This window comes from Leopardus geoffroyi, chromosome C2 (assembly GCF_018350155.1).
Source record: "Leopardus geoffroyi isolate Oge1 chromosome C2, O.geoffroyi_Oge1_pat1.0, whole genome shotgun sequence".
Lineage (NCBI taxonomy): Eukaryota > Metazoa > Chordata > Mammalia > Carnivora > Felidae > Leopardus > Leopardus geoffroyi.
In genome coordinates, this window is record NC_059333.1 from 122924816 (window position 1) to 122948757 (window position 23942).

The 23942-nt window shown below is 43.7% G+C and overlaps 1 protein-coding gene across 1 annotated transcript; it reads right to left on the reverse strand.

The window, feature by feature from the left end:
- Nucleotides 1-23942, reverse strand: TRIM42 (tripartite motif containing 42). The gene is made up of 5 exons (XM_045503477.1): nt 23433-23942; nt 18929-19626; nt 12270-13093; nt 9073-9297; nt 1-252 (listed from the first exon to the last, which is right to left on the reverse strand). The coding sequence occupies exons 1-5, from the start codon at nt 23771-23773 to the stop codon at nt 166-168; spliced, it is 2175 nt and encodes a 724-aa protein (XP_045359433.1). The 5' UTR covers nt 23774-23942; the 3' UTR covers nt 1-165.

Below are 23942 nucleotides of genomic sequence, written 5' to 3' on the forward strand. Positions count from 1 at the left end.
TCAGGCATTTCCTTTTATTAGCTCTTAGAAGACTCAGAGGTCCCGGGAACATCGCCTACAGTGATAGCCTCACTGAAGCATGTGTTGAGAAAAATACGTATGTATGTGTGTATATATGTCTATCTGTGGTACATTGCTGAGGTTGCTTCCTGCTCTGCGAGGAGCTCAGAAGCGCTTCTGGAGGGCAGTCTGGATGTTCTTCAGCAGGCCCCACTTAGCTCGGTTCTTCCCATGCCCATCTGGGGTTACCACCTGCAATCAGAAGCAGAGAACCATGGCACCAGTCACAAGGGAAACAGCAGCTTCCAGGAGCTTGGCCACTGCTGTGCACCAGACCCTACACACAACATCTCATTAAGTCTTCATGAAGCAGGTGCCACTGACCCCACTGTATGAGTGAGAGGAAACTGAGGCTCAGAAGAACTGGGTAACTTCTCACTTTTCTAAAGTCACATACCTAAGATGTGGTGAGACTGGGATTTCACAGACCAGGTTCCATTTCCTTAAAAGGCACCTCATTTAACTGCATGCTGTGACCCCAGGTGGGCTTCACCATAGAATAGCTCTCCAGGTGACCCCCAGCCCCTGGAGATTGCTTCTGTCATAGCTCTTATCATTTGTAAATTCCATCAAATGTGTTTGACTCTTAACAGACTGAGCATTCTGACTGGGGTGTGGGGGAAGTGACCATCTTTCATCTCTGTAATCCCAACATTGGCCATGGTAAAGAGAAGCTTCTTAGAGAAGTGGATGAGAGGTGAATAGAACCACAATATGTATATCTGCCAGTTGCCTCCCTCTGATGGTTCACACTGTCTGTGATCGCAGTGAGTGGTCAGAACTACCTGGAAAGGGGAGACTGCACTGAGCAAGTTTCTTACAAGTCTAACCGACTCAGCTTTACACGTGGATCTCCCTGCTTTTCTCTGAAGGTGCTAGGTTTCTCTATGCCTCTGGTCTGGCAGCATTCCCGTTCCTTCCCTGTACACATTGACTGAAGAGGCGGTTAGGGAGTGAGGCTGAGATCCAGGAATGAGAGCCCACTGGATCAGTAGGCTCTGTCTAGATGAATCAGGACTCACAGGGCAGATGGGGTGGAGGTGTGGTTTGGGTGGCAAAGAGCGATGTTTGTACAATGTCCCTATATACAAAGCTAGTAAGTCTTTATGTTACCCATTGCTGGATAAAAATTGAGATAACACAAAGAGACAGCCCTGGTAAGGGTAATAAAAATAATGTTAAAGAAACACACTGAGCAATGGGGGTGGGTGATAATGAAGGAATAACAGTGTTGTGGCAGAGTTGGGAATTGACTCATACAACATAGGGGAGTTGAATTTTGTCATAGTCAGGGTCTCCAGAGACAAAGATCATGTGTGATATATGGATGGAGAAGTAAGGATTGGGGCGTGTCTATGAACAAGGGGATCATATGAAAAAGGACAGAAGAAACAGAGAACAGTCTATGAGATACTGAAGTAATTGAAATAATTGACATCCCCTTCCTTACCCAAAATGCTCAGATGGTTTTCCAAATGAATTCTAAGAAACTTTTAAGAAAAGTTTGTTCTAGAAAGCAGGAAAAGAGCAAAAGCTTCCTACCTCATTTTATTAAGCTAATAAGATATTGATTCTGGAGCCAGATAAAAACAATATAGGCAAGACATTATAGGGCTAGTTCACTTATGATCATAGATACAATAATCCAAAATAAAATATGAGCTAACTAAAACCAAGTATATTAAATAATCGCAGCATGATCATATGGGGTTAATTCCATGAATGCAAGTCAAGATTAACATCAGAAAATCAATGTAATTCATTTCATTAATGCCTAAAGGAGAAGAATCATACGATTGTCTCAAATAATACAAAAAAAATTGCATAAGGTTGTACAAGCTCTCAGCAATTCAGACGTGGAAGGAAATTTCCTTAACTCAATGAGAATTATACACCACAAAAACTAAATTAAAAATCATCATAACTCAATGGAGAAACATTAAGATTAGGAATAAGACAAGGATATCAAGTATTTCAGCCTCTATTTTCTGTAGGACTCATGGCCCTGGCCAAAGGTATAGGGAAAGAAAAGAAATAGAGGTTCAAGGATTGTAAGAAGGAGATATAACTATCATTATTCATAAATGATAGGACCATAGCCTAGAAAAGCAAGCAAAATCAACAGATAGACTCTCAGAGTAATAAGAGAGTTTATCAGGATTTCTAGAATCAAGATTAACCTCCAAACACCAATGGCTTTTATTCTAAACCAGCAATACATTAGAAAATATAATCAAATATAAGATAACATTCATAATATCTACAAAGTCTGTCAACTATCTGGTTAACCAGGAACATACAGTACCTCTATGAGAAGAATTTAAAAGCCCTAGTAAAGCACAATGAAAATGATTTAATAAATGTCAGACCTATTACAAAAATATCAAATGTCTCCAAATTAACTTAGAGACTCAATGCTATCCTAATCAAATTCTATCTGGATTTTTTTTTTTTTTTAGGAATTCGATTTACTCGCTCCAAAATTTATATGAAGGAACAAATTCCTATGATTAGATAAATAAACCTTAAAATAGAAAGAAGGGTAATGGGTAGACTTACCTTAGCAGTTCATCAAGACAAAGCAGAAAGCTAAGGTTAAACAATAAAACCAGTGTGGTATTGACATAAAAACAGACAAACAGACCAACAGGAGACTATAGAGAGCTCAGAGACAACTTTTGAATATATGGCACTTTAATATAAGATCGCAGTGGCACATTTACCATATACTAATGGAAAAGACATTGCTTGGTAGATGCTATTGGAAAAACTGCCTCACTAGACGGTCAAAAATGTGCATCATTACCTGGCACTACACACAAAGGTGGACTCTGGATGGATTAAAGTCCTAAGTTTGACAGGTAAAGTGAAAGTTAATAAAAGAATAATAAAAGAATATGAGGAAGATTATCTTTGTGAACTAAGCCTATGGAAGGACTTTCTTAAATAAAACTTCAAAAGGTCAAACCAGAAGAAAAAAACAATTGATGACTTCAGTCATATCAAAATGGAAGTTTTCTGTTGTTTCATGAAATACACTATGAACAAAGTTAATAGGCAAATGTCAGAACAGAGAAGATATTAGCAATGTCTAAAAGCATTATCTGGAATATTTAAGAACATACTGCAAATCACCTAGAAAAAGAACAAATGCAGTAGAAAAATGGGTGAAAGATATTTAGCAGGCTATTTACAGAAGAGGAAATCCTGAAAACTAACAAGCATGTGAAATGAAATTTCAAACAGTAAGGAGATTATCGTACTTTGTACCCATTGGATTAACAGAACAGTAGAAAGCTGGACCATGCCACATACAGGTGGGGTTTAAGCTATAGGGTCCCTCATTCATTCCTTATGGACACATTCATGCACACATTTAAATCAAGTATGCACATACTCTGTGATCCAGCAATTTCACTCATGGTATATTCTAATAAGGGCTGAATTATGTCCTCCCAAAATTCATATGTTGAAGTCCTACACCAAGTATTTCAGAATGTGCCTGTATAGTTGACCATTGAACAATGCAGGGCTTAGGGGCACTGACCCCCATGCAGTCAAAGATCCATGTATAACTTTTGACTCCCCCAGAACTTAACTATTATTAGCCTACTGCTGACCAGAAGCCATACTGATGACTTGGTCAATTGGTCCATTAACATGGTCAATTAACATATTTTATGTATTTATTATACACTGTATTCTTACTATAAAGTAAGATAGGGAAAATAAAATGTTATTAAGAAAATCATAAGGAAGAGAAAATATAGTACTGTACTGTAAAAAGTCAGTATATAAGTAAACCCACACAGTTCAAACCTATGTTGTTCAAGGGTCAACTGTATTTGGAGAGAGGCCCTTTAAAGAAGTGATTAAGTTAAAATGGGGTCATTAGGGAGGGCCCTAATCCAATCTGACTGGTGTCCTTATAAAAGGAGGAAATGTGGACACACAGAGACCTGCCAAAGGTGCACTGGCATAGAGAAAAGGCCATGTGAGGGACTCAGGGAAAAGGCAAGTGTCTCCAGCCAAGGAGAGAGGCCTCAGAAGAAACCAGACCTGCCAACATCATGATTTTGGACTTCTGGTTTCCAGAACTGTGAGAAAATAAATTTCTGTTGTGTAAGCCAGCCAACCTATAGCATTTTAGTATGGCAGTCCTAGCAAACAAATACAATGTTCTAGAGAAATTCTCATACCCCTATCCTACCCACAAAGTGCCACGAATGAGGCTGTTCACTGCATCATTACTGGAGATCATCTGGGTGTCTGTCTTGGCTAAGTGAACAGGTGAAATATGGTGCCCAAATGCACACTGTGAAAGATGAGGCCGCATTAGGAGTAAGGGACTAAATGTATATAACTACATTGCTACAGCATAAAAAACACAGTGTTCTGGGAGAAAAGGTGAGAAACAAAGTAGGGTTAAGTAGCACAACACTATTTGTGCAAATTACCAGCACATTCAAAACAATACATACCATGTAAGAACTCATAAAAGCAATAAGATATACACGAAACGTATTAGAATGGATGTCTGGGAAGGAATGGCTGCAGAAGGGAATACATACACAGACAAGAAAAGGGCCTTGCATAGGCCATTGTTGAAAATGGACCATGAACTGAAGTGTATGATTAATTCAACCCTCTGTGTATGAAGTTAAAAGTAATAGGTCCAGCTTGATCTAAATTATCCTCACTCCAGGGTTCATGTCTTTCTGCAGAGCAAGTAGAGAGCAGGTGATAGGATTCTCTATTTGCATGAAGGATCAAGCAGCAATTTGGAAAAGAATAAATCCTAAGGAGGTAGGGAGTGCAAACCATTTTTCTCTCATTTCAGGGCAGGGGGTGGCTGTGAGTATGTGGGTGGGTGAGGTAGGTTTGGGGCAGTTATTCTGAGTGTATGATAGTGTGGGATAGTGTTGGTCTTTCAGATTGCCCTGCAACCCCACCTCCTGAAGATGCATATCTCAGCCTGGACAGGAGGTCTGAAGTAGAGACAGAGGTAAAACCAGTAGGGGGATTTCATGAAACCCAGGTAAGATGCCCAGGATCTGTGCCTAGAGTTCCAGCCTGGTCAGGAAGGGGTCAGCACTGCAGAGACTGAGAGTAGTTGGCAGGGCTGTTTCCTGAGCACATGGGAGACACCAGAGGTGACCCCCAATACAGACTGGGGAGGAATTTGCGGGGATGAGTGGGGGCAGGAATGGGTGCATTTCCTGAAGAGGTAATCAGGAAAAGCCCAGAAAAGTAGCAGTTTGTGACTATTGTTAGGCCTGAATTTTTACCTCCAAATGTGATGTAGCTGGGGATATCTGGTTTATAGACTGCGGTAGGCAGAATTTTGGCCCCCAAAGATATCCACATTGTGATCTTGGGAACATGTGGATGTGTTATGTGTCACAGTAAAGGGAAATTAAAGTTCCTAGTCAGCTGGCTTTAAGACAGAGATTATGCTGAATCATCAGGTTGGTCCAATGTTATCACAAGAGTCCTTCAAAGAAAGAGGGAGCCAGAAGAGAGCCAGAGAGACGAAGGTGTAAGAAGGACTCAACCTGATGTTGCTACCTTGGAAAATGCAGGAAGGGGCCATGAGCCCAGGAATGTGGGCTGCTGCTAGCAGCTGGAGAAGGCAAGAAAATAAACTTTTCCGAGTCTTCAGAAGGAACACAGCCCTACTCACACCTTGATTTTACTGGGTGACACCCATTTTGAAGTTCTGATCTCCAGAATTGTAAGATAATAAGTTTGTATTGCTTAAGCTGCTGATTTGTTATGGTGGCAATGGGAAACCAATGCACAGATAGAAAGCTAGGTTTGTTATGGGAAGACTTCCTGGAAGTTAGCAGAGATTTGAAGTCAGAGGGAGACAAAGTAAGGAGGCTCTTTTCAGAAATGTGGATGGTGGTCAGGAGGTACCCTGCGGATTAGAGGAAGAACAGGAAGAGAAACTGAGGATAAAGGATATATGACTTGCCTAAAAACACATTTCTTCATTCCTTCAAAACTATCAGGCTCTTGGATGTAAGAGGCTCTTGGCTGAAGGTTGTGGGCCGAGAGGAGTGAGGAAGGCCAGCAAGGCACCTGTCCACCTTGGGCTTACAGCCTAGTGGAGTTGGGCCTTGGGCCATGGCACACCAGGTCAAGTCCAATGCTCAATTTTGCCTCTCAGAAAAAAGCTCCTGTTCTCACAGCTGTTGGCTTTGACAATATTCTCCCAGAATGAGGTGCCAGGTCCCCAGGGTGGGGCCCACTGGCCCAGATTTAGCTGAATCTGACTGTGGTGCAGGAGAACAAAGAGCTCCAGCCTTGGATGAGAACTGAGTTCCCACTCAACTCTTTCTTCAGTTACATGAGAGCACTTTCCCTCTTGAGCCTAAGTTTCCTCATCTGTAAAATAGAGGCAATAATTCCCCACCTCCAGTGGTTGGCACGATCAGTGGTAACGAATACACAGTATCTGACAGGGAGTCGGCCTTCAATAAATGGGACCTTTAAAATGCATTCACGTTAATTTTCATGCTTTGTATATTATACTTCAAATAAAATCCCTTAAAAAAATCAGCAAGTCACAGACTATGAAAATCAAATATGAAAGGTGTTATTTCGCTTCCTTTTCAAAAGTATGTATGATGGAAATATTGTATTTTGGATAAGAAATGATTCTGCTACCTCATTACAGCATTTTAAATGAAACCTTTCAGGAATACCTGCATAGGACCGATGCCAAAGGAAAAGTATTTCGATTTTATGGGAAAGAACTGAAGTCATTACTTTTATGAAGCTTTATAAATGTCATTCAAACACACCATCTTATTTTCATTTGATATTGAAGCCTTTACTTATGCAAATCATGACAAATGTTAAGGAAACCAGTGTTTCCCCCAGAATGCTAATATAATCACAAAGAGGGAGGAAGAATTACTTCTGAAGGAAAAATCTATATTGCAGCTCTGCAAGTCAGATAAAAATGAAGCTTCCAGAAAACCTCATTAATTAGTGCTCTGCTCATTTAGAAATTGTGTTAAAAAGCAAAGAAACTGGAATGAGTTTCCTTCCCATGTAGGGAGTACAAATTAATCGCATAAACACAATTTTAGGGGGAATGTTACTTCTTGACTGATTTCATAAAGCACTTAGCTTTTGGGCATCTTATGATACTTTGTAATTATTAATTTTATTCATCCATTTATTTCTTCACTCTTTAATTTAGACATTCATTCATATATTCATTTGTTTGATCACATTTTCAGTCATGTATTCATTCAATAACCATTAAGAACCTGTGATATGCACATTGCTGTGGTAAGCATTGCGGGAGAAAGAGAGATGAATTAGATGTGAAGTTTGTTCTCAGGGAGTTCAGAGCTTAAGAGGGAGGACAAAACATCTACTTAAGACGGGCCGACACACTTCAGTCTCTCCACTCCCTGTCCTTGTGCCTAGCATGTAAAAATGACAGGAGATACATTTAAAAATATTAGTAACAGCACTGAGTGCCTTTCAGGGGCAAGACATTTCTGAGGAATTTCTAAAAAATGAGAAGGCAGATGGAATTAGATGAAGGAAAAATCCATAGTTGAAAGGACATGCTGCAAATATGGTAGCAGCTGTGGGTGTTCCATGCTTGGGAAAGAAGGGTGGCAACAAGAATTGGGCAATTGACAGGGTAGCTGGCTGGGGTAGAGTGAGAGGAGCAGGCAGGCCGACTTTCTCCTTCTGCCTCCTGCCCAGGTGAGTATCTGGCCTCCATGAGAGTGGGAAGGGGTTCATGTGGGTGCTGGCTCCAGAAGCAGTCCAGATGGACTAGAGAGCCTCTGCCTTCAGCTGATTTGCTACTGGTACAATGACCTACAGCATAATCCTGCCCCCACCCTACCTTGTGCTTCCCTCATCACTAGAAGTAGCAACCAATCAGATTCTCTTCTGCAAACATTTGACCTGATACAAAGGGAGGGTTGCTAGTTAGACTGTGTTGGTCACACAGAAGTTGGGCCAGGACAATCCAAAACCACAAGCAAGCTGAATTTAGGGGAGGAAATACTACAAACTAGCTGAAAGTGGTGCAGATTCAAACAGAAGCAGACGTGGAAGTGTGGGCAGAGGGAGGACAGAGAGACAGAGACAGCGACAGAGAGATGGACAGAGGAAGGGAAAGAAACTGATGGCTTTCTAGTTCCCTTGAGGATTAGATGTTTGTCCTGGCTGGAAGTGGTCTCATGAGACTCCTCTTTCTCTGTACCATACATTTCCCTTTTCAAAAGCTGAAATGAATGAACTTACTGTCTTTCCTCTAAAGAATTCCTGATTAAGCCATAATCTACTGGTATCCCAAAGAACATCATTATGGTTCTACAGTACGATAGCTCTTGGTATTTTTCTTCCTTTTCTCCTTTGAGTATCAATAAAATTATACTCATGAACGTATATCCCCCAGAGATATAAAGAAGAGTCAGCTTCGAATCACAAAGAAAGATAGGAATAATCATGTCCCTTTTTCTGGGGGATACCATTCTGACATGCTCAGTGGTTACTCCTTGACTTTCAGATAAACAACAAATAAAATATTGCATGGGACATACTTACATTAAAAATTCTTTGTTGTATGTGCCCTCTATTTATGTCTGTTAAATCTGGCACCCTACGCTTGCTTTGAATCACCACTGGGATTAACAATGAACTCTTTTTTTGTCCTTCTCATACCACAATTATTTGTTTAATAGACCCTGAGCTCCTTGAAGGTAAGGATTATGCCTTATTTTCCTCAGAATCTCTACATCCTAACAGAATGCCTGGCCCAAATGTTTTTTGAATCAAACTGAACTAACAATTCTTAGGCCTCATTTGCCAAGTTGGTTGAGGCCAGCAGCCCTCTCTTTGACTCTGAGTTAACAAGTTTTCTGGGATTAGAGGGGGCAGTCACACTGTGGGTTCTGTGATCTTGTGATCATCCTGACAGAGCTGCATCCAGAGCTTACAAAGAAAGTCTGAGAAAAAAAATGTGCACACTACCTTGCAGATGTCACTCCATTGTCCAGGACCATTATTGTTGATGGCTCTAACTTTAAACAGATACTCAGTGTTGGGGGTCAGGTTGTGCAGCTCCAGATTCTGCTGCATTATATCCCGAATTTGCCCACAGAGCTCTGTCTGTACATTGTTAGGAGGGGTAGTAACGAGTTCATAAAATTCCATCTCAAAAGAGTCCACATCTTCTGTTGGGCATGTCCAATAAACCTATGAAGCAATGAACATATGGGTGTGGTACTAATATACACCATTCAGTTTTCTTTCCCGTAAAGATTTGTGTCATTAACTATCAGTGGGGCGGATTTAAGCTGACCCCATCCCCTCTAGCTGCTGAGGACTTCAATGTGGACTATGTGCAGCAGTCTTGAAAGGCTACCTGATAAGACCTGACGTGATGCTCATAATGCATTTCAAGAACAGAAGAATGCTCCTCTGGGTTCTGTTACCATCAGTCAACATGGCAGTGACCATTGTTCTCTTGACACCATTAACCAAGGTAGCTGCCATTTATTGAATACCTTCTATGCGTCAGATTCTGTGTCAGACATTGCCTAACTCACCTAGTCATCACAACTCCCTGGAAGGGAGATTTTATTATCCTATTTTACAGTTGAGGCCCAGAAAGGTTACATTTAGCAAATTCCAACAGAACCACAGACTACTAGACAATGAAAAGTGTATCTGTTCCAAGCCTGTATTTTACACATAAGGAAGTAGAGTACCAGAGAGGTGCAATGGCTTACCCAAGGCATGAAGAATATATATTCACACTCAAAATATAATATATCAGCTTTCGGAAAGAGATATATTAACAAATATCAATTAGCAGATTGTGTCTGGCACATAAATATTTTAAAATGATTATATTTCTAAACAGATATTGTATTCTTTAAGCTTTAACAAATTTAAATGTTACTATGTTTATAAAGTTAATTTAAAATTACTCCTAAGTGCATAAAGTTTTGTGAATTTAAAATTAATTTGTAGTTATTTTTATATATTCATACTTTTAAAACTTTTTATAAATTTGTATAACTTGTCAGTAAAAATTAACTTATTTTTTTCTGAGTATCAAAACAAACATACTCATTATAAATAAGACTTGGAAAATGCAGAAAAAATACAAGGGACAAAAATAAACATCACTTATAATCCCAAAATTCAGTTCAAAATTTATTTCCTTCCAATTTTAGAACATTCACAAATACAGAAATGCATACGGTTTGGATTATATTGCTTTGATTCCTGCTTCCTTTCATTTTTTATACTTTATACATTTCCCTATATTATTAAAAACTTAGTAAAGCACCATTTTAATAGCTGTCCCATAAGTGATTTAATCTTTCAGTAGTCGAACATTTAGGTTGTTTCTAATTTTACACTCCAATAAATAATGATGCAATGAGGACTTTGGGGGCATGAATCTTCACCTGAATTTTTAATCATTTCTCTGGGAAGGTTTTCTAGAAATAAAATTGAGTTTTTAGGAAAAAATCCTTAGGATTTTTAAGATACGTATTTGACAAGTTATAAGACTAACTTTGAGAATGTTTTCTATGCCAAAAGCCTAAAGTGGGCTATTAGTCAACCATCATTTGAGAGAGAAGTCAGCACAGATTTCATCTTCGGCATCACTAAACACTAGGATTCCTGTGTGATTTCCATTCCATGATCCTAATAGGGATCACTGATATCTTCACATCAAATACCACTATTTGGCAGTAGATTTAGGTGTCCTCTCTTGACAGGCAATGACTTGACTTTCCTAGGCCCCTTTCTTGGGCTCTTGCAGGGACCACTAACCAGTGGCATGGGGTGACTGTTTTCCAAGCCCAATTATGGGGCAGACATCACCAGAGCGAGAAACTGCCAATCTCCCAGGTCTAAGTTGCATGGAGAGACCTAATGCCATCACTGAGCTAATGTCACATACACTGGAGGCTTTGCTGATCTGGTATCATTTGGAAATGAAGGTTTGGTTACTCAGTTGTAGGTGTCTCTTATATGAAGGGTAGAGATACTTTGCTGTGTCTGATAGCCCATGGGAAGGTATATTCTACTTTTCAGAGTAAGGTCATTCTTGCTGTTGATTATAGACTCTAAAACATAGATTATGATGTCTCAGGAGAACAGCAAAGTAAAGCTTGGTCAGTGTCTGGCTTTCATTTTCTTGTTTTTAGACCCTTGATACTAAAGTGTGGTGTGCAGACTGGCAGCAATGGCAGCACCTGGAAGGTTGTTAGAAACAGAATTTCAGGGCCCCCTGAGACCCACTAAAACAGAATCTGCATTTTAACAAGACCTCCAGGTGCACATTAATGTTTGAGAACCGATGGTTTAGACTTCAAGGATGCTAAAAGTCTTTGGGAATGTTTTCAGATTATGAGGGCAAAAGATGGGCTCTGCCACATGAAAGCAGGCCATGGGCTGGCCTGGGAGATGTCCCTGTAGGGAACCCCAAGAGAGGCAAGTGATGCTCTAACAGGATCTCTAATTGCAAGTTAATCTTTTTCCTTCCTTGAACTTTAATAACACATTCTATAAACAGTTTGATTTAGATTCAGCTGGATTTGAATGGAATGTTAAGGGAAAGGTTATTTGTCTGTGTTAGGTCAAGAGGGCCAAGGAGGAGTCATGTCTCCTGAAGTCAGATGATGGCAGTTGTAGAGGTCTGTGAGAGATCAACACTCCCTCCCTCTAAAACTGAATCTTATGAGATTAGAATTGGAATTCCATTGGGGATTATCCTTCTATTCTTTCCAAATCATAGAGAGTATGAATACTTTCTTTAGGAAAGGTAGCAATTTAGAGGAATCACTGCTGATAGATAATGGAGCCTATATTTCTAATTGGATTTTCTGTGTTCTCTCTACAATTATAGGCTTTGCCCCTGGGAAACATTACACCCTCCAAGCAGTCTCTTCAAATTACTTTGGTTCCCAAATTGGGTTGCATTTGAAATGGGGTTGGGGTCTTCAGATAGATTTTTGACTATGAGTTAAATACATTATTTGGTTTAAGCCAATATTGTGCTACTTAAGATTTTAGGAATTTAGGAGCAGATTCGAGTGACTGAACCCCAGAGGTCAAAGAGGTAAGTGCAACCTTTTCTGACTACCCACCTCCATTCCATACCGCCCATCCTCCTGCCTTCCTCATGGGCCCAGAGCCTTCCTTACCTTGGCAGCTCTAGGATACACCAGAGTCTGGTAGATGACAATTGGGCCTGGGGTCTTCACAGAATCATCATTGAATGAGTACCAGTTGTGGAAGCTGCTGCTGTTCTGCACAGGCTGGTTTTCTGTCCCTGTGCTCCAGTAGGTACAGAGGCCATCTGTGGGTTTGGCAGGTGTGGCTGACTGGGCTCGCCCATAGGCTTCCAGACCCATTTTGGCCTTCTCACCACTGGTGGTGTTGAAGGACAGCAAGGAGGAACTTCGCTGGTATATCTGCTGGTTGCCAAAGCTGTGAGTGCTGAAAGTGACCTTCCTGGAGATCATCATTTCTGAGTGCATGGGATAAGGGGAGGGCAGGGACTCCCCTGAGGAGCATACCTTCTTGGGCCCTGTGGGGAAGAGCTGGTGGATGGCATTGGAGAGCTCAGTGAAGTCCAAGGGCATGCAGTGCAAGGAGTGTAGCCGGAGTTGTGGGTCAGGCCTAAAAGTGCTCTGGATGCCATCCTCGATCTGGTCCACCAGAATTTTGGCCGACTGCAGGAATGCCACCTGGCCTGTCTCCTTCAGTGCTTCCTTGGAATAGGCGATCAGACCATCCATTTCGTTCACTTTCATGGTTGTGACGTGCACGTATTTTTCAATCTCCTTCTGCCTGGACACCTCTAGATTCTCTATCTGCTCCATGATGTACTTCTCCTTCTCCTGTAGAATGTTGCGCAGCTTGAGAAATCCATTTCGAATCTCTTTTCGCTTCATCTCCTTGTCCGCTTTAAAGCTATTTTTTAAAATGTTGAACTCCATTAGGTCATTATCAATCTCATAGCGGACTGTAAAACAACCAGGTTAGTTACTTTGGTTAAAATTTTCATCTCTCCAGGTGTCAAAGCTGACTGCAGGGAATTCCCTCAGATTCCATGAAAGTGGGTGGAGAGGGAGGGAGGGCACTTGTAGTTGAACTGCAATAGGGCTGAACAGGTTTATGAGATGCATCTGGCCTCCCTCAGGATCCCCCCCACCGCCGCCTCCTTGTCTAATACTTCCCTCAGGAGTCCCAGCCTTTCTTTCCTTGGCATAGTTATAGCTATAGTAATCCCTGCGGCTCTGGGTTGGAATTGAAAGTTCAAGGCCACCCTTGATATGAGTTTCAGACATCACGTGTCAGCATGTTGGACTTGAGAAGAGGTGATGTCTCAAAGTGACTGGTTTTCCCTGTGTGAAAGCTAAGCTTCTGCAGGGGCAAGAGAAAGAACTAAATTTCTGATGACTTCTTCTAAATGCTGCCTTGCCTCATTCACCAAAACCCAGCCCTAGACAACAGTAGGAAATCAGCTGGGCTTCCTCTCTTGCCTTTTCCTCATTTCTTTCTAAAAAAGAGTCTGCTATTGCACTTCAAAGAGAACCCAGTTTGTTCTGGATCCTCTTACATGGTTTTTGGATTTTAAGTTCACTCAGTCATTCAACAAACATGGTACTAGGGATACAGATATGAATATGAGAGGGCACTGATGCTCAAGACACTCATAAATCCAAGGATACTATAGTGTAGAGGATGCTATGATTGAGAGTATGTGGTACATCTCTCTGAAATGAGTACCTTTGTTGGCTTTACAGTGATTTAGGCATCAGGCAGTGACAGTGATGTGAAGACATGTCAACCTTCTGTGGCCTAGTCTAAAGGTAAGGTCCTCCCTTGATAGGCCAACTTTGTAGTGAATTGATGGGCTATAATCCTCATCAGATTTTACTCAGGAGTAGGCGTGCCCAAGATTTTTTTGTACTTTGTTCTTAACATATTCCCAGGTGCACAGTCAGCTGGACCTTTGTGGGTTGTGGCCATTTTAACAATGATGTGCATTTGAGTAAGAGAAACCCAGGAGTCCTGTCAGACCATGAGAACAGGGAGCATGGCTCTCTTAGTTCTCACTATGACTAGGGTGGGTAGAAGGGCTTGAAAGGTATTTATTGAGTGAAAGCCATTCTGTCCTGTTTTCTGACATCATTGGGGTAAGTGTTACTCTCCGGCCTATTTTGTGAAGCTGCTATTCTGCCCACCTCCTCCCTCAGGCTGGCACACAAGGGATGAGGAAGCAATGCAGATAGGGGCTGAACAGGAAACTATCAGGGTGATTGCAGAGGAACTGAGAAATGCTTCCCGCCCTCCCCAGTGCAAGCCCTACTGTGGCTTATGGCAGCTGAAATTCCACTTTGTTCATTAATTTCTTTGACTATTCAATAGTTATTCACTGCCAAAGAATCTTGCATAGGAAATTGCTTTCTTCATTAGAGATTAATTAAGTTTATGTAAAGTCCCGAGAGGTAGCATAAAAATTCCTTAGGTGAGGGGGAAAGAGGCAGCACCACGAGAAAAGAAAGAGGAGGCCAGAAGCACCCCTCCTCCCATCTTACAAATATGGCAGCTTTGCAAGAGCTGGTCCTAGAGCAAAGTTAAGTCCATATCTCTCTCAGGAAATACACTAAAATTAGCTATTATTTATTAAATATTATGGGCCAGATCTATATAATTCACATATTATGGATCATATCTCTCTATTATAATATATTACATGTATCTTCCTATGAGGAAGATATTGTTCCTATTGATAGATAAGGAAACTAAGGCTCAGGGAGATTAAGTTACTGTCCAGTGTCACACAGCAAGTATATGGGAGAAACCAAGGCCTGTCTCTAATTCTATTTATCTGAGTCCAAAGCCTATGTTCTTAATTGTTCCAGTCATGGTTCTCAGTCCTCTGTGAGCACCAGAATCTTCTGGGAGAACTTTATTTTTTTTTTTTTTTAATTAATTTTTTTTTTAACGTTTATTTATTTTTGAGACAGAGAGAGACAGAGCATGAACGGGGGAGGGGCAGAGAGAGAGGGAGACACAGAATCGGAAACAGGCTCCAGGCTCTGAGCCATCAGCCCAGAGCCCGACGCGGGGCTCGAACTCAACGGACCGCGAGATCGTGACCTGAGCTGAAGTCGGACGCTTAACCGACTGAGCCACCCAGGCGCCCCTTCTGGGAGAACTTTAAAGAAAACTCTCCTCTTGGCCTCACTTGCTGAGATTATGAATTGGCCTGAGTTGGGGCTCAGGAATCCAGGTGAGGCAGTTAGCAGCTGCCAGGAATCTTCTGGGGATCTTGTTAAAAATGCAGATTCCCACAAAATCGGTATGGGTGAGGCCTGAGGTTCTGCATGCCTACCGGGCTCCTGGATGGTGTCATTGCTGCTGGCCCTAGTTAGTAAAGCTCTCCAGGGGGTTCCAGTGTGCACCTGGGGATTGACACCACAGCTTCAATCGACCCAAACTAGATCTTTCCTCCAGGACCCAGAGTTTCTCAGTGTATTGTCAGATCACCTGATTTTGAATTACTTGAAGATTTATTTAAAATGTAGATTTATGGCACCTTCCCCCAAAATGAGTTGAGTCCTTAAAAGCAAGTTTGAACTCTGGTTAAAAAAATTTGAGGGGTGGAGGCACCTTTCAGTCAGTTCAGAGTCTGACTTCAGCTCAGGTCATGATCTGATGGTGTGTGAGTTCGAGTCCCGCATTGGACTCAGTGCTGACAGCTCAGAGCCTGGATCCTGCTTTGGAATCTGTGCATCCCTCTTTCTCTGTCCTCCCTCCCCCCACCCTGCCCCCCGCTCATGCTCTGTTTCTCTCCCTATCTCAAAAATAAAAAAACATTAAAAAAAATTTTTTTTAATTAAAAAAATTTGAGGGGTGGGTGAGGGGGTTCCCTCAGAAAGGATGGACAGGGTAAATTCTCTACCTACATATAAATGGATATTCCATATGACGGAAACAAAAGCAAAAATGAACTATTGGGACCTCATCAAAATAAAAAGGTTCTGCACAGCAAAGGAAATAATCAGCAAAACTAAAGGCAACTGACAGAATTTGCAAATGACATATCAGATAAAGGGTTAGTATCCAAAATCTATAAAGAATTTACCAACTCAACACCCAAAAAACAAATAATCCAGCAAAGAAATGGGCAAAAGACATGAACAGACACTTCTCCAAAGAAGACATCCAGATGGCCAACAGACACATGAAAAAATGCTTCACTTCACTCATCATCAGGGAAATACAAATCAAAACCACAATGAGATACCACATTACACCTGTCAGAATGGCTAACATTAACAACTCAGGCAACAGTAGATGTTGGCAAGGATGCAGATAAAGAGGATCTCTTTTGCGCTGCTGGTGGCAATGAAAGCTGGTGCTGCCACTCTGGAAAACAGTATGGAGGTTCTTCAAAAAATAAAAAATAGAACTACCTAAGGACCCAGTAATTGCACTACTAGGTATTTATCCAAGGGATACAGGTATGCTGTTTCGAAGGGACACATGCACCCCCATGTTTATAGCAGCACTATCTACAATAGCCAAAGTATGGAGAGAGCTCACATGTCCACTGATGGATGAATGGATAAAGAAGATGTGGTATATATGTACACAATGGAGTGTTACTCGGCAATCAAAAAGAATGAAATCTTGCCATTTGCAACTACATGGAGGGAACTAGAGGGTATTATGCTAAGCGAAATTAGTCAGAGAAAGACAAACATCATATAACTTCACTCCTATGAGGACTTTAAGACACAGAGCAGATGAACATAAGGGAAAGGAAGCAAAAATAATATAAAAACAGGGAGGGGGACAAAACAGAAGAGACTCTTAAATATGGAGAACAAACAGAGGGTTACTGGAGGTGTTGGGGGGGGGATGGGCTAAATGGGTAAGGGCATTAAGGAATCTACTCCTGAAATCATTGTTGCACTATATGCTAACTAATTTGGATGTAAATTAAAAAAATAAATAAATGGATATGCCATGAAGGTGACCCCTGTGTCCTTCCAATTGCTGGGCTCTTTGGAATTTGAACTGATGTCCCCTCATATTGAATTGAATTTCATTGTCTGGCTTCTAGGTGCTCTGGACTCTGAGAAAACTATCCTAGGTTTCTCCTGTGTTAAAGGCCCAGGCCTCTTATAGTTGCATGGGGGGGGCACAGCAGACTATAGGCAGCAACCCCTTCCCATGCTGAGGCCCCAGAGAATCCAGCCAAGCCCAGGCAGTGAGTCCACCTTAAGAAACCCTCTGGGAACCAGTGGGACTACCCATTTGCTTGGTAATGTGGCTCCTATAGAGTTTCTTTAATATAGAGACTTCCCTGATGGTGGTTCCAAAACAGAATAAATATCAATCGACAAACAATGTTTCCTAGTATAAGCAATTGAGAAATGAAGGTATTCCTGAAACACCCATGCTGGTGAGAGGTCCTAGGTGACAGAGTTAGCAAAGTCCATCTCTGACCCATCTCTACATCCAATAGGACCTTTATGTGCAGCTCAGAGAAAAACTCTCCCACTCATATGTTCAGGCATATTTACACATGGACACAAAGGGAAAGGGCTGGGGTGATCTGGGGCACTTTGGTCACTTGATGCAGGCCGGTCCTTAAGGAAATGAGATAGACCACAGATTGTGAGTGTGGTAGTGGTGGTGGTGGTTTCTGTTGTGTTCCAGTCCTCCAGTCTTTAGATTCTGGTCGCTGTTTAGCACAGAGAAGGTTGTCAAAGGAATGTTATGGATTTAACATGGATGGTGGAGTCAGATAGATTGGGTCTGCCATTTACAAGTTGCCCTGTGCCAGTGAATTCGTGGAATCCCCATTGTCTTATTCATGGAGGGAATTTCAGTTCCTGTACTGCAGGAGGAGTGAGGAGACCAGGCATACTTCTTGTAAAGGGCCTGGGCAAAGTAGGCCTCTATTCAAGGAAGCTATTCCCAGGGGCTAAGAGCCCTAAAAGGATGCCGGAGATCCTCATGTCTAATCAAGTGGATCCACACCCAGAAATTATGAGGCTCTTTACTGAACCCTGCAAGATATTGTTGTTCTGGGTTCCAGCATGGAAACTAGGCTCAGTTTCCCTTAACCAAAATGTACTATTTTATAGGTAACCGATATAAAATAACCTTGAGCAGGCATGCAGAGGAAAAACCAGCTGTTGACCAGAATGTTATTGGCTATTTCTGAGTTTTTCTGTTATTATGTGTTTGTTACCAGTTTGTTTACTTTGGTGTTTGCAAGTTTTGGGGAAAACGCTGTCGGGGAAAATTTTAAATTGAAATAATTCTCAACATCGATTTAATTTTTTCCCTCTGCAAATTGGGAAAACACCGAAGATACTCAACTTTTGTGACAAAACCCTTCGGAAAGGCTCACAGAACTTCAGGATACTGGAAGATCAAACTCATCATTTTCCAAAGGAGGAAATGAGGCCCAAGGTCATGAAGATTATAACCAAGATTATAGAATTTTTCTGCACTGATTATGTGCCAGATACTTTTTTGCCTGCTTCACATAGAATAACCCATTTAATCCTCACAATCCTCCAGTGGAGTTACTACCGCTATGCCCATTTTATAGATGAGAAAGCCAAGGCCCAGGGAGGTTAGGAGGCTGGTGATGGTTGCCCGGCGTGCACACCAGGCCAGTGCCTGGCAGCCTGGCTCAGTGTTTTCCAGTGCTTGGACTGGTCCACCGGGTGGGGGAGGCTCTCACCAAGTGGACTGCCTGGAGCCATTCTCCCCATCAGTACCTGAACTAGGGGTGACTGTGCAGGGGAGGGGAGGGGACCAGGACCTGCTTTGAACTTGGCGATGGCGCTGAAGAGGGCGGCCGCCCTCTCGGAGCAGGCGTCGATGAGGTTGACGGTGTCGTGGCCGTTGTGGAATGCCGTCTTGCAGAAGGTGCAGAGCAGCTGGTTGTCCTGGCTGCAGTACTCGACGATGCGGCTGGACGGGTGGTGGATGCAGATCTTCTCGTCCTGGTCCTCGGAGCTGGTGTCCACGAAGACGTGGTCCTGCATGGCCACGTCCGAGTGGAAGGCCTTGAGGCAGTCGTTGCAGAGGTTGAGGCGGCACGTGATGCAGCGCTTGTAGGCGATGCGCCGACTGCGGCACACCTGGCAAAGGGTGGGCCCGGTGGAGCGGTCGAAGCGCCACTTGAGGTAGCCGTGCTGCTGCATGTAGCGCTTGGTGAGGCGCCCGCGCAGGTAGTTCTCGGGCAGCTGCATCTTGTGGCTGTAGGGCATGCAGTGCGAGCGGCTGCACACGGGGCAGACGAGGATGAAGAAGTTCTCGGTGACCTCGGCGTGCTTCTGCAGCTGCCGCAGGCACTTCTCGCACAGGCTGTGGTTGCAGGGCAGCATGAACGAGTGCAGGTGCAGCCGGTTACACAGGGGGCACGAGAGATGGTGCACCAGGTTGCTGTTGGCGGGCATCGTCTTCACCTCATCGACCTGGGTGTCGCTGCTGCCGATGCGCAGCGCGGTCTTGGAGCTGGAAGGAGAAGCGGACACGGGAGGACTTCAGGAGGCCGGCTCCAGAGCTCACCCCATTTCTGGCCTCTGGAAGAACTGGGGGTCACTGCCAGGCAGGCCAGTGTGATGGTGGGGAGCACAGGCTCTGTGCCAGGGCACTGGGGTTCTAAGCCTGCCTCCAACATCCTTTAGCTGGGTGACCTCAGGGCAGTTAATTGACCTCTCTCTGCCTTTTGCCTCGTTATAAAATTAGTAGTCACATTATAGTTTCTTGAGGGGACTAAAACTACATTTAATACCTACAAAGCTTGACTGAGAGCAGTCCCGGGAACACAGTAAGTGCTGAACGACTGCAGATTGTGAATTTTGAAGAAGAGAAAGCAGGACAGACTGGTCTGGCACCATCAGTGGGGCCTCAGTGCTCTGTTGCCCATCAGCAAAGTTACAGAACACCAACACCTGACAAAGCCATTCTGGGACTGTGATGGAGCAAAGCAGAAATAAGACCACTTCCTCCTGTATGAACGCAGGCAAGACAAGAACATCGTCCAAACCACAAAACGACCAGATCTCGCCTATCCTGGTTCATGGGAGCGACTGCTGCTTTTTCACCGATTGCAGCATTTGGTGCCCTGTGACCTTCCCATCTTGTAAACCAGATTTTTATTAAGATACCTGATAGGAGATTTACCCCCACTTCCTCACCTGAAATGAGCCTAAATTTCATAATAACTTGCAGATGCCTTCTTACTGAGACACCTTACTCTTAACCATGGTGTATGTTCTCACTTGGTGCAGTGACTCAGTAAATCCAATCTTGTCCACCTACAAGCATGTTCTTGCTTGGCAGGCATTGGCATCATCAGTATTACGGTATATAGGGTAGAACACAGAAGAGGCTGGGTCAAGTGTCCTCAGGACACCAGGAGGTCCGTCCCTAGAACCAAGCCTAGAACCAGCAGACCGACAGGTAAGAGTTAAGGGTCTAGGCTCTAGGGACAGATTGTTCATGATGGAATGTACCCATTTAGAGCTGCACCTTTGAGACGAATTTCTTAATCCCTCCCATTCTCACTTTTCTCACCTGTAATCCAATGGTCAAAGCTAACGATACTATTTCCTTCATGAGACTTTTACAAAGTCTACATGAGGTGATCCATGATAAAGTGACTAACTGCTGATACATAGTAAGGACTCAATAAATGTGGCCTCGGCAATTAGTCCCCTCTGGTACTGGCCAGCTAATGTCCACAGTAGAGGAAAAGAGTGATCACGTCCATGAGAAGTATATGGTTCTATTATTTGTGTGTGTGTGTGTGTGTGTGTGTGTGTGTGTTTGTGTGTTGATTCTTTATTTGTCTGAGGTGGATTTCATGTATTTAATTGTAGGAACCATGGATGAGGTAAAAGCATACTTGTAAAATTCAAATGCATATTTTAAGAAGCTACAATCAGGGCAAAAGCAGTTTATGAAAATAAATGAATTAGCTGTGGGGATGGAGGTAAACAGATATACAATTTGTGACTGATCCTGTCTCTTATCTTCTGTTCACATTAGTGATATTTGGGTGTTGATCTTGACATTGTGGCTGTATTTTCTTCTGCTTCTGACTTCTTGAGGTTCCTGTATGCTCCTATCTCCTTCCCCATGGACCTATGTCTCAGAGCCCAGACAGTCAAAGGTGTTGCCAAAGCATACTGAATGGGAATGGCCCTGTGGTGGCAGAGAATGCCTTTTGTGGCACTCAGGCTCCTGAAAAGTTCATCCCTTAAGGATTTGGATGCTGGGTCCTAGGCCTGCTGGCCTCGATGTTCTCAGCCCATTCCCTCTCTGCTTTCTCAGTCTCCTGCCTGGGCCCTAAAGAGGTCACTGGAGCGACAGTGAGTTGTACACGTGGTAGCTGGATGAACCTCTTTAGTTCGATAAGGTAGGACTCTGAGAACCATGGTGTAATATAAAAAGGGAGATGGCATGGTGTAATATAAAGCGGGAGGGAAGGTGACATTGGTAGAAGAAACAGCAGGGCTGAAAGGCAGCCCAGGGAGTTTGGGTGGAGGTCAAAAAGGAAGTGGGAAAGAAATGAGAAAGTCAGAAAGAGATACTTGAGACCAGAGTGGGCTGGATGAGCAAGGCGTTGAGCAGGAAGTGGTGATGAGGAGCAGGGGGAGGCAGGGATTCAGAAACCAGGAGAGAGGCCAGATGGAAGACAAGCCTCAGTGTTCCCACTGCCCACCTGCTGACACTTGCAATAGCATCTCTGACTATCCTCTGAAAGCCTCAGGCTTGGACCCGGGCATTCAGTGGCTGTGGCTCCATGCCCAAACAGCCACCAGACCCAGCAGCCTTGCCTTCTTGCTGAGATATCTGGCCTCTCCTCCTCTGCACACACCCTCCCTCCAATTCAGGCCTGTTCCCCTAGCACCTGGGTTCTCACTGTGTCACCCGGAAGGTCTCCTGGCTTCCCTCCTGATCCCTCCAGGCCATCTGCATTTTAGTATCACTTGGGTGGCTTTTACAATTCTGATGTCCAGGTGATCCCCCAGACCAATGAAATCAGAATGTCTGGCAGTGAGGACCTTTGTAAAGACCCCCAGGTGATTCCTGTAAAGCAAAGTTTGGGAGTTACTGACCTAAGGCATCTTCCCACAACACCAATGTCATCCCTCCTCCGTTGAACTGTGGCCAGTGACTCTCCATGGCTGATATGCAGGAAATGGGGCGTTGAGTCAGGAGAGAGGAATGTGGATGCTACTTTCTGCACCTGAGAACCTCTGGACTTGCATCCAGAACCCCTGGATCCTCTACTCATGCAAACAGCACAAGAGCTCCCTGAATGGAGAGTAGTGTCTGCTAAGCATCTCCTAAGTGCTGAACTGCAAGATGGATCATATCCTTCTCCTGAATTCACTGAAACTTTACTCACAGAATTGTTTTTCCAGCCTGAAAGGCTTCAAACCTGCCTCTCATTTTTCTGCCTCTCCAAAAGCTCTCCTCTTATGGTTCTGAGCTGTGATCTTTCCTTCTCTAAGAAGTCTGCCCTTGCTACTCCAAACTCCCCTCACATGGGACATAAAAGGACTGCCTTGGTCAGAGCAGGAAGAGAATATGCAATTGCTTGTCACAGAGCATTCATGCCCCACGTGAGTAACTGAGACCCTGAGATGCATGACTTCCAGGTGGGAAGAATGAGAAGGCTGGCAGGAGTTGGTCCGGGGTACTTATAAAGGACATAGGGGTCAAAAGTGGCCTGTGGAAGTTACTACTTTTCCAATAAGTGTTGAAGGTATCAAAAGTTCAGAGGAGGAAGAGAAAGGGCAACTTATATTTTTAAATCCCGTAACGGATTACAAGGTGCATACGTTAATCCCCAAACCCACCGAATCACAACAGACCCTATACTCTCCATTTTGCAGTGCAACATTTTTAAGTTAAGACACAGATTCCGGGTTCAAAATCTGGCTGCGTCTTACTAGCTGTGTGATCCTGGGCAACTTCACCTTCCAAAGGCTCCGTTTCCTCGTTGGTGTGGTGGGCGTGCTGTGAGGGTTGCTGGGGGTCACACATGCAGTGCCTGGCAAGTGGCTTACACGCTGAGTATTAGCCACTACTATTTAGTGCAGGTGAGAGAGCCCAGTGCCTATTCACACAGCTGGTGGGGCGTGGATGTGGGACTCAGGGCTAGATGTGGTCACTGGCTGCTTAGGACAGGCTTAATTGCTACAATGTTCTTGGCCTCCTTTTTTCAGAGGGAGAAAGGGACTTGGGGCGGGGGTACGTATGGAGCCCACAGCTGGCAAGGGCCCCGTCGGGCGCCCGGCACTTACGAGGTGCGGATGCTCCTGAGGCGGCCCTTGTGGAACGTGATGGTGGCATTGCGGCAGCAGCGGCTCTCGTAGTAGTAGCACTGGAGGTTGCTGCTGGTCGTGCAGCAGCACTTGCAGTTGGGGTCATTGGCCCAGGAGCAGCAGCACCAGTGGCAGTTGGGGTTCTCAGAGCAGGTGCAGTGGCAGCACTGGCAATTGCGCTCATCTTTGTAAGGGCAGGGGAAGCAGGTGCAGTTCCGCTCTGAGGTGAAGAGGAACTTGCAGCACAGACAGGAGCATAGTTGAGGACAACATCTCTGCCATGTACAACATGGAGAGCAAACACACATGGCAGTCTCCATGGCGCCTACATGATGGCTACCAGCTGCCCAAAGCTCTTGATGCCTTCTCTACCAGAATCCTGTGGGCTCCCAGGCAGGAGTCCCTCCTCCCTCTGATGAGGTCCTCAGTTTGGAGGTTGCAAGAGGTTGGCTGTCGTGAGACCTTTACAGGCGGTGTCCCTACTAGGAA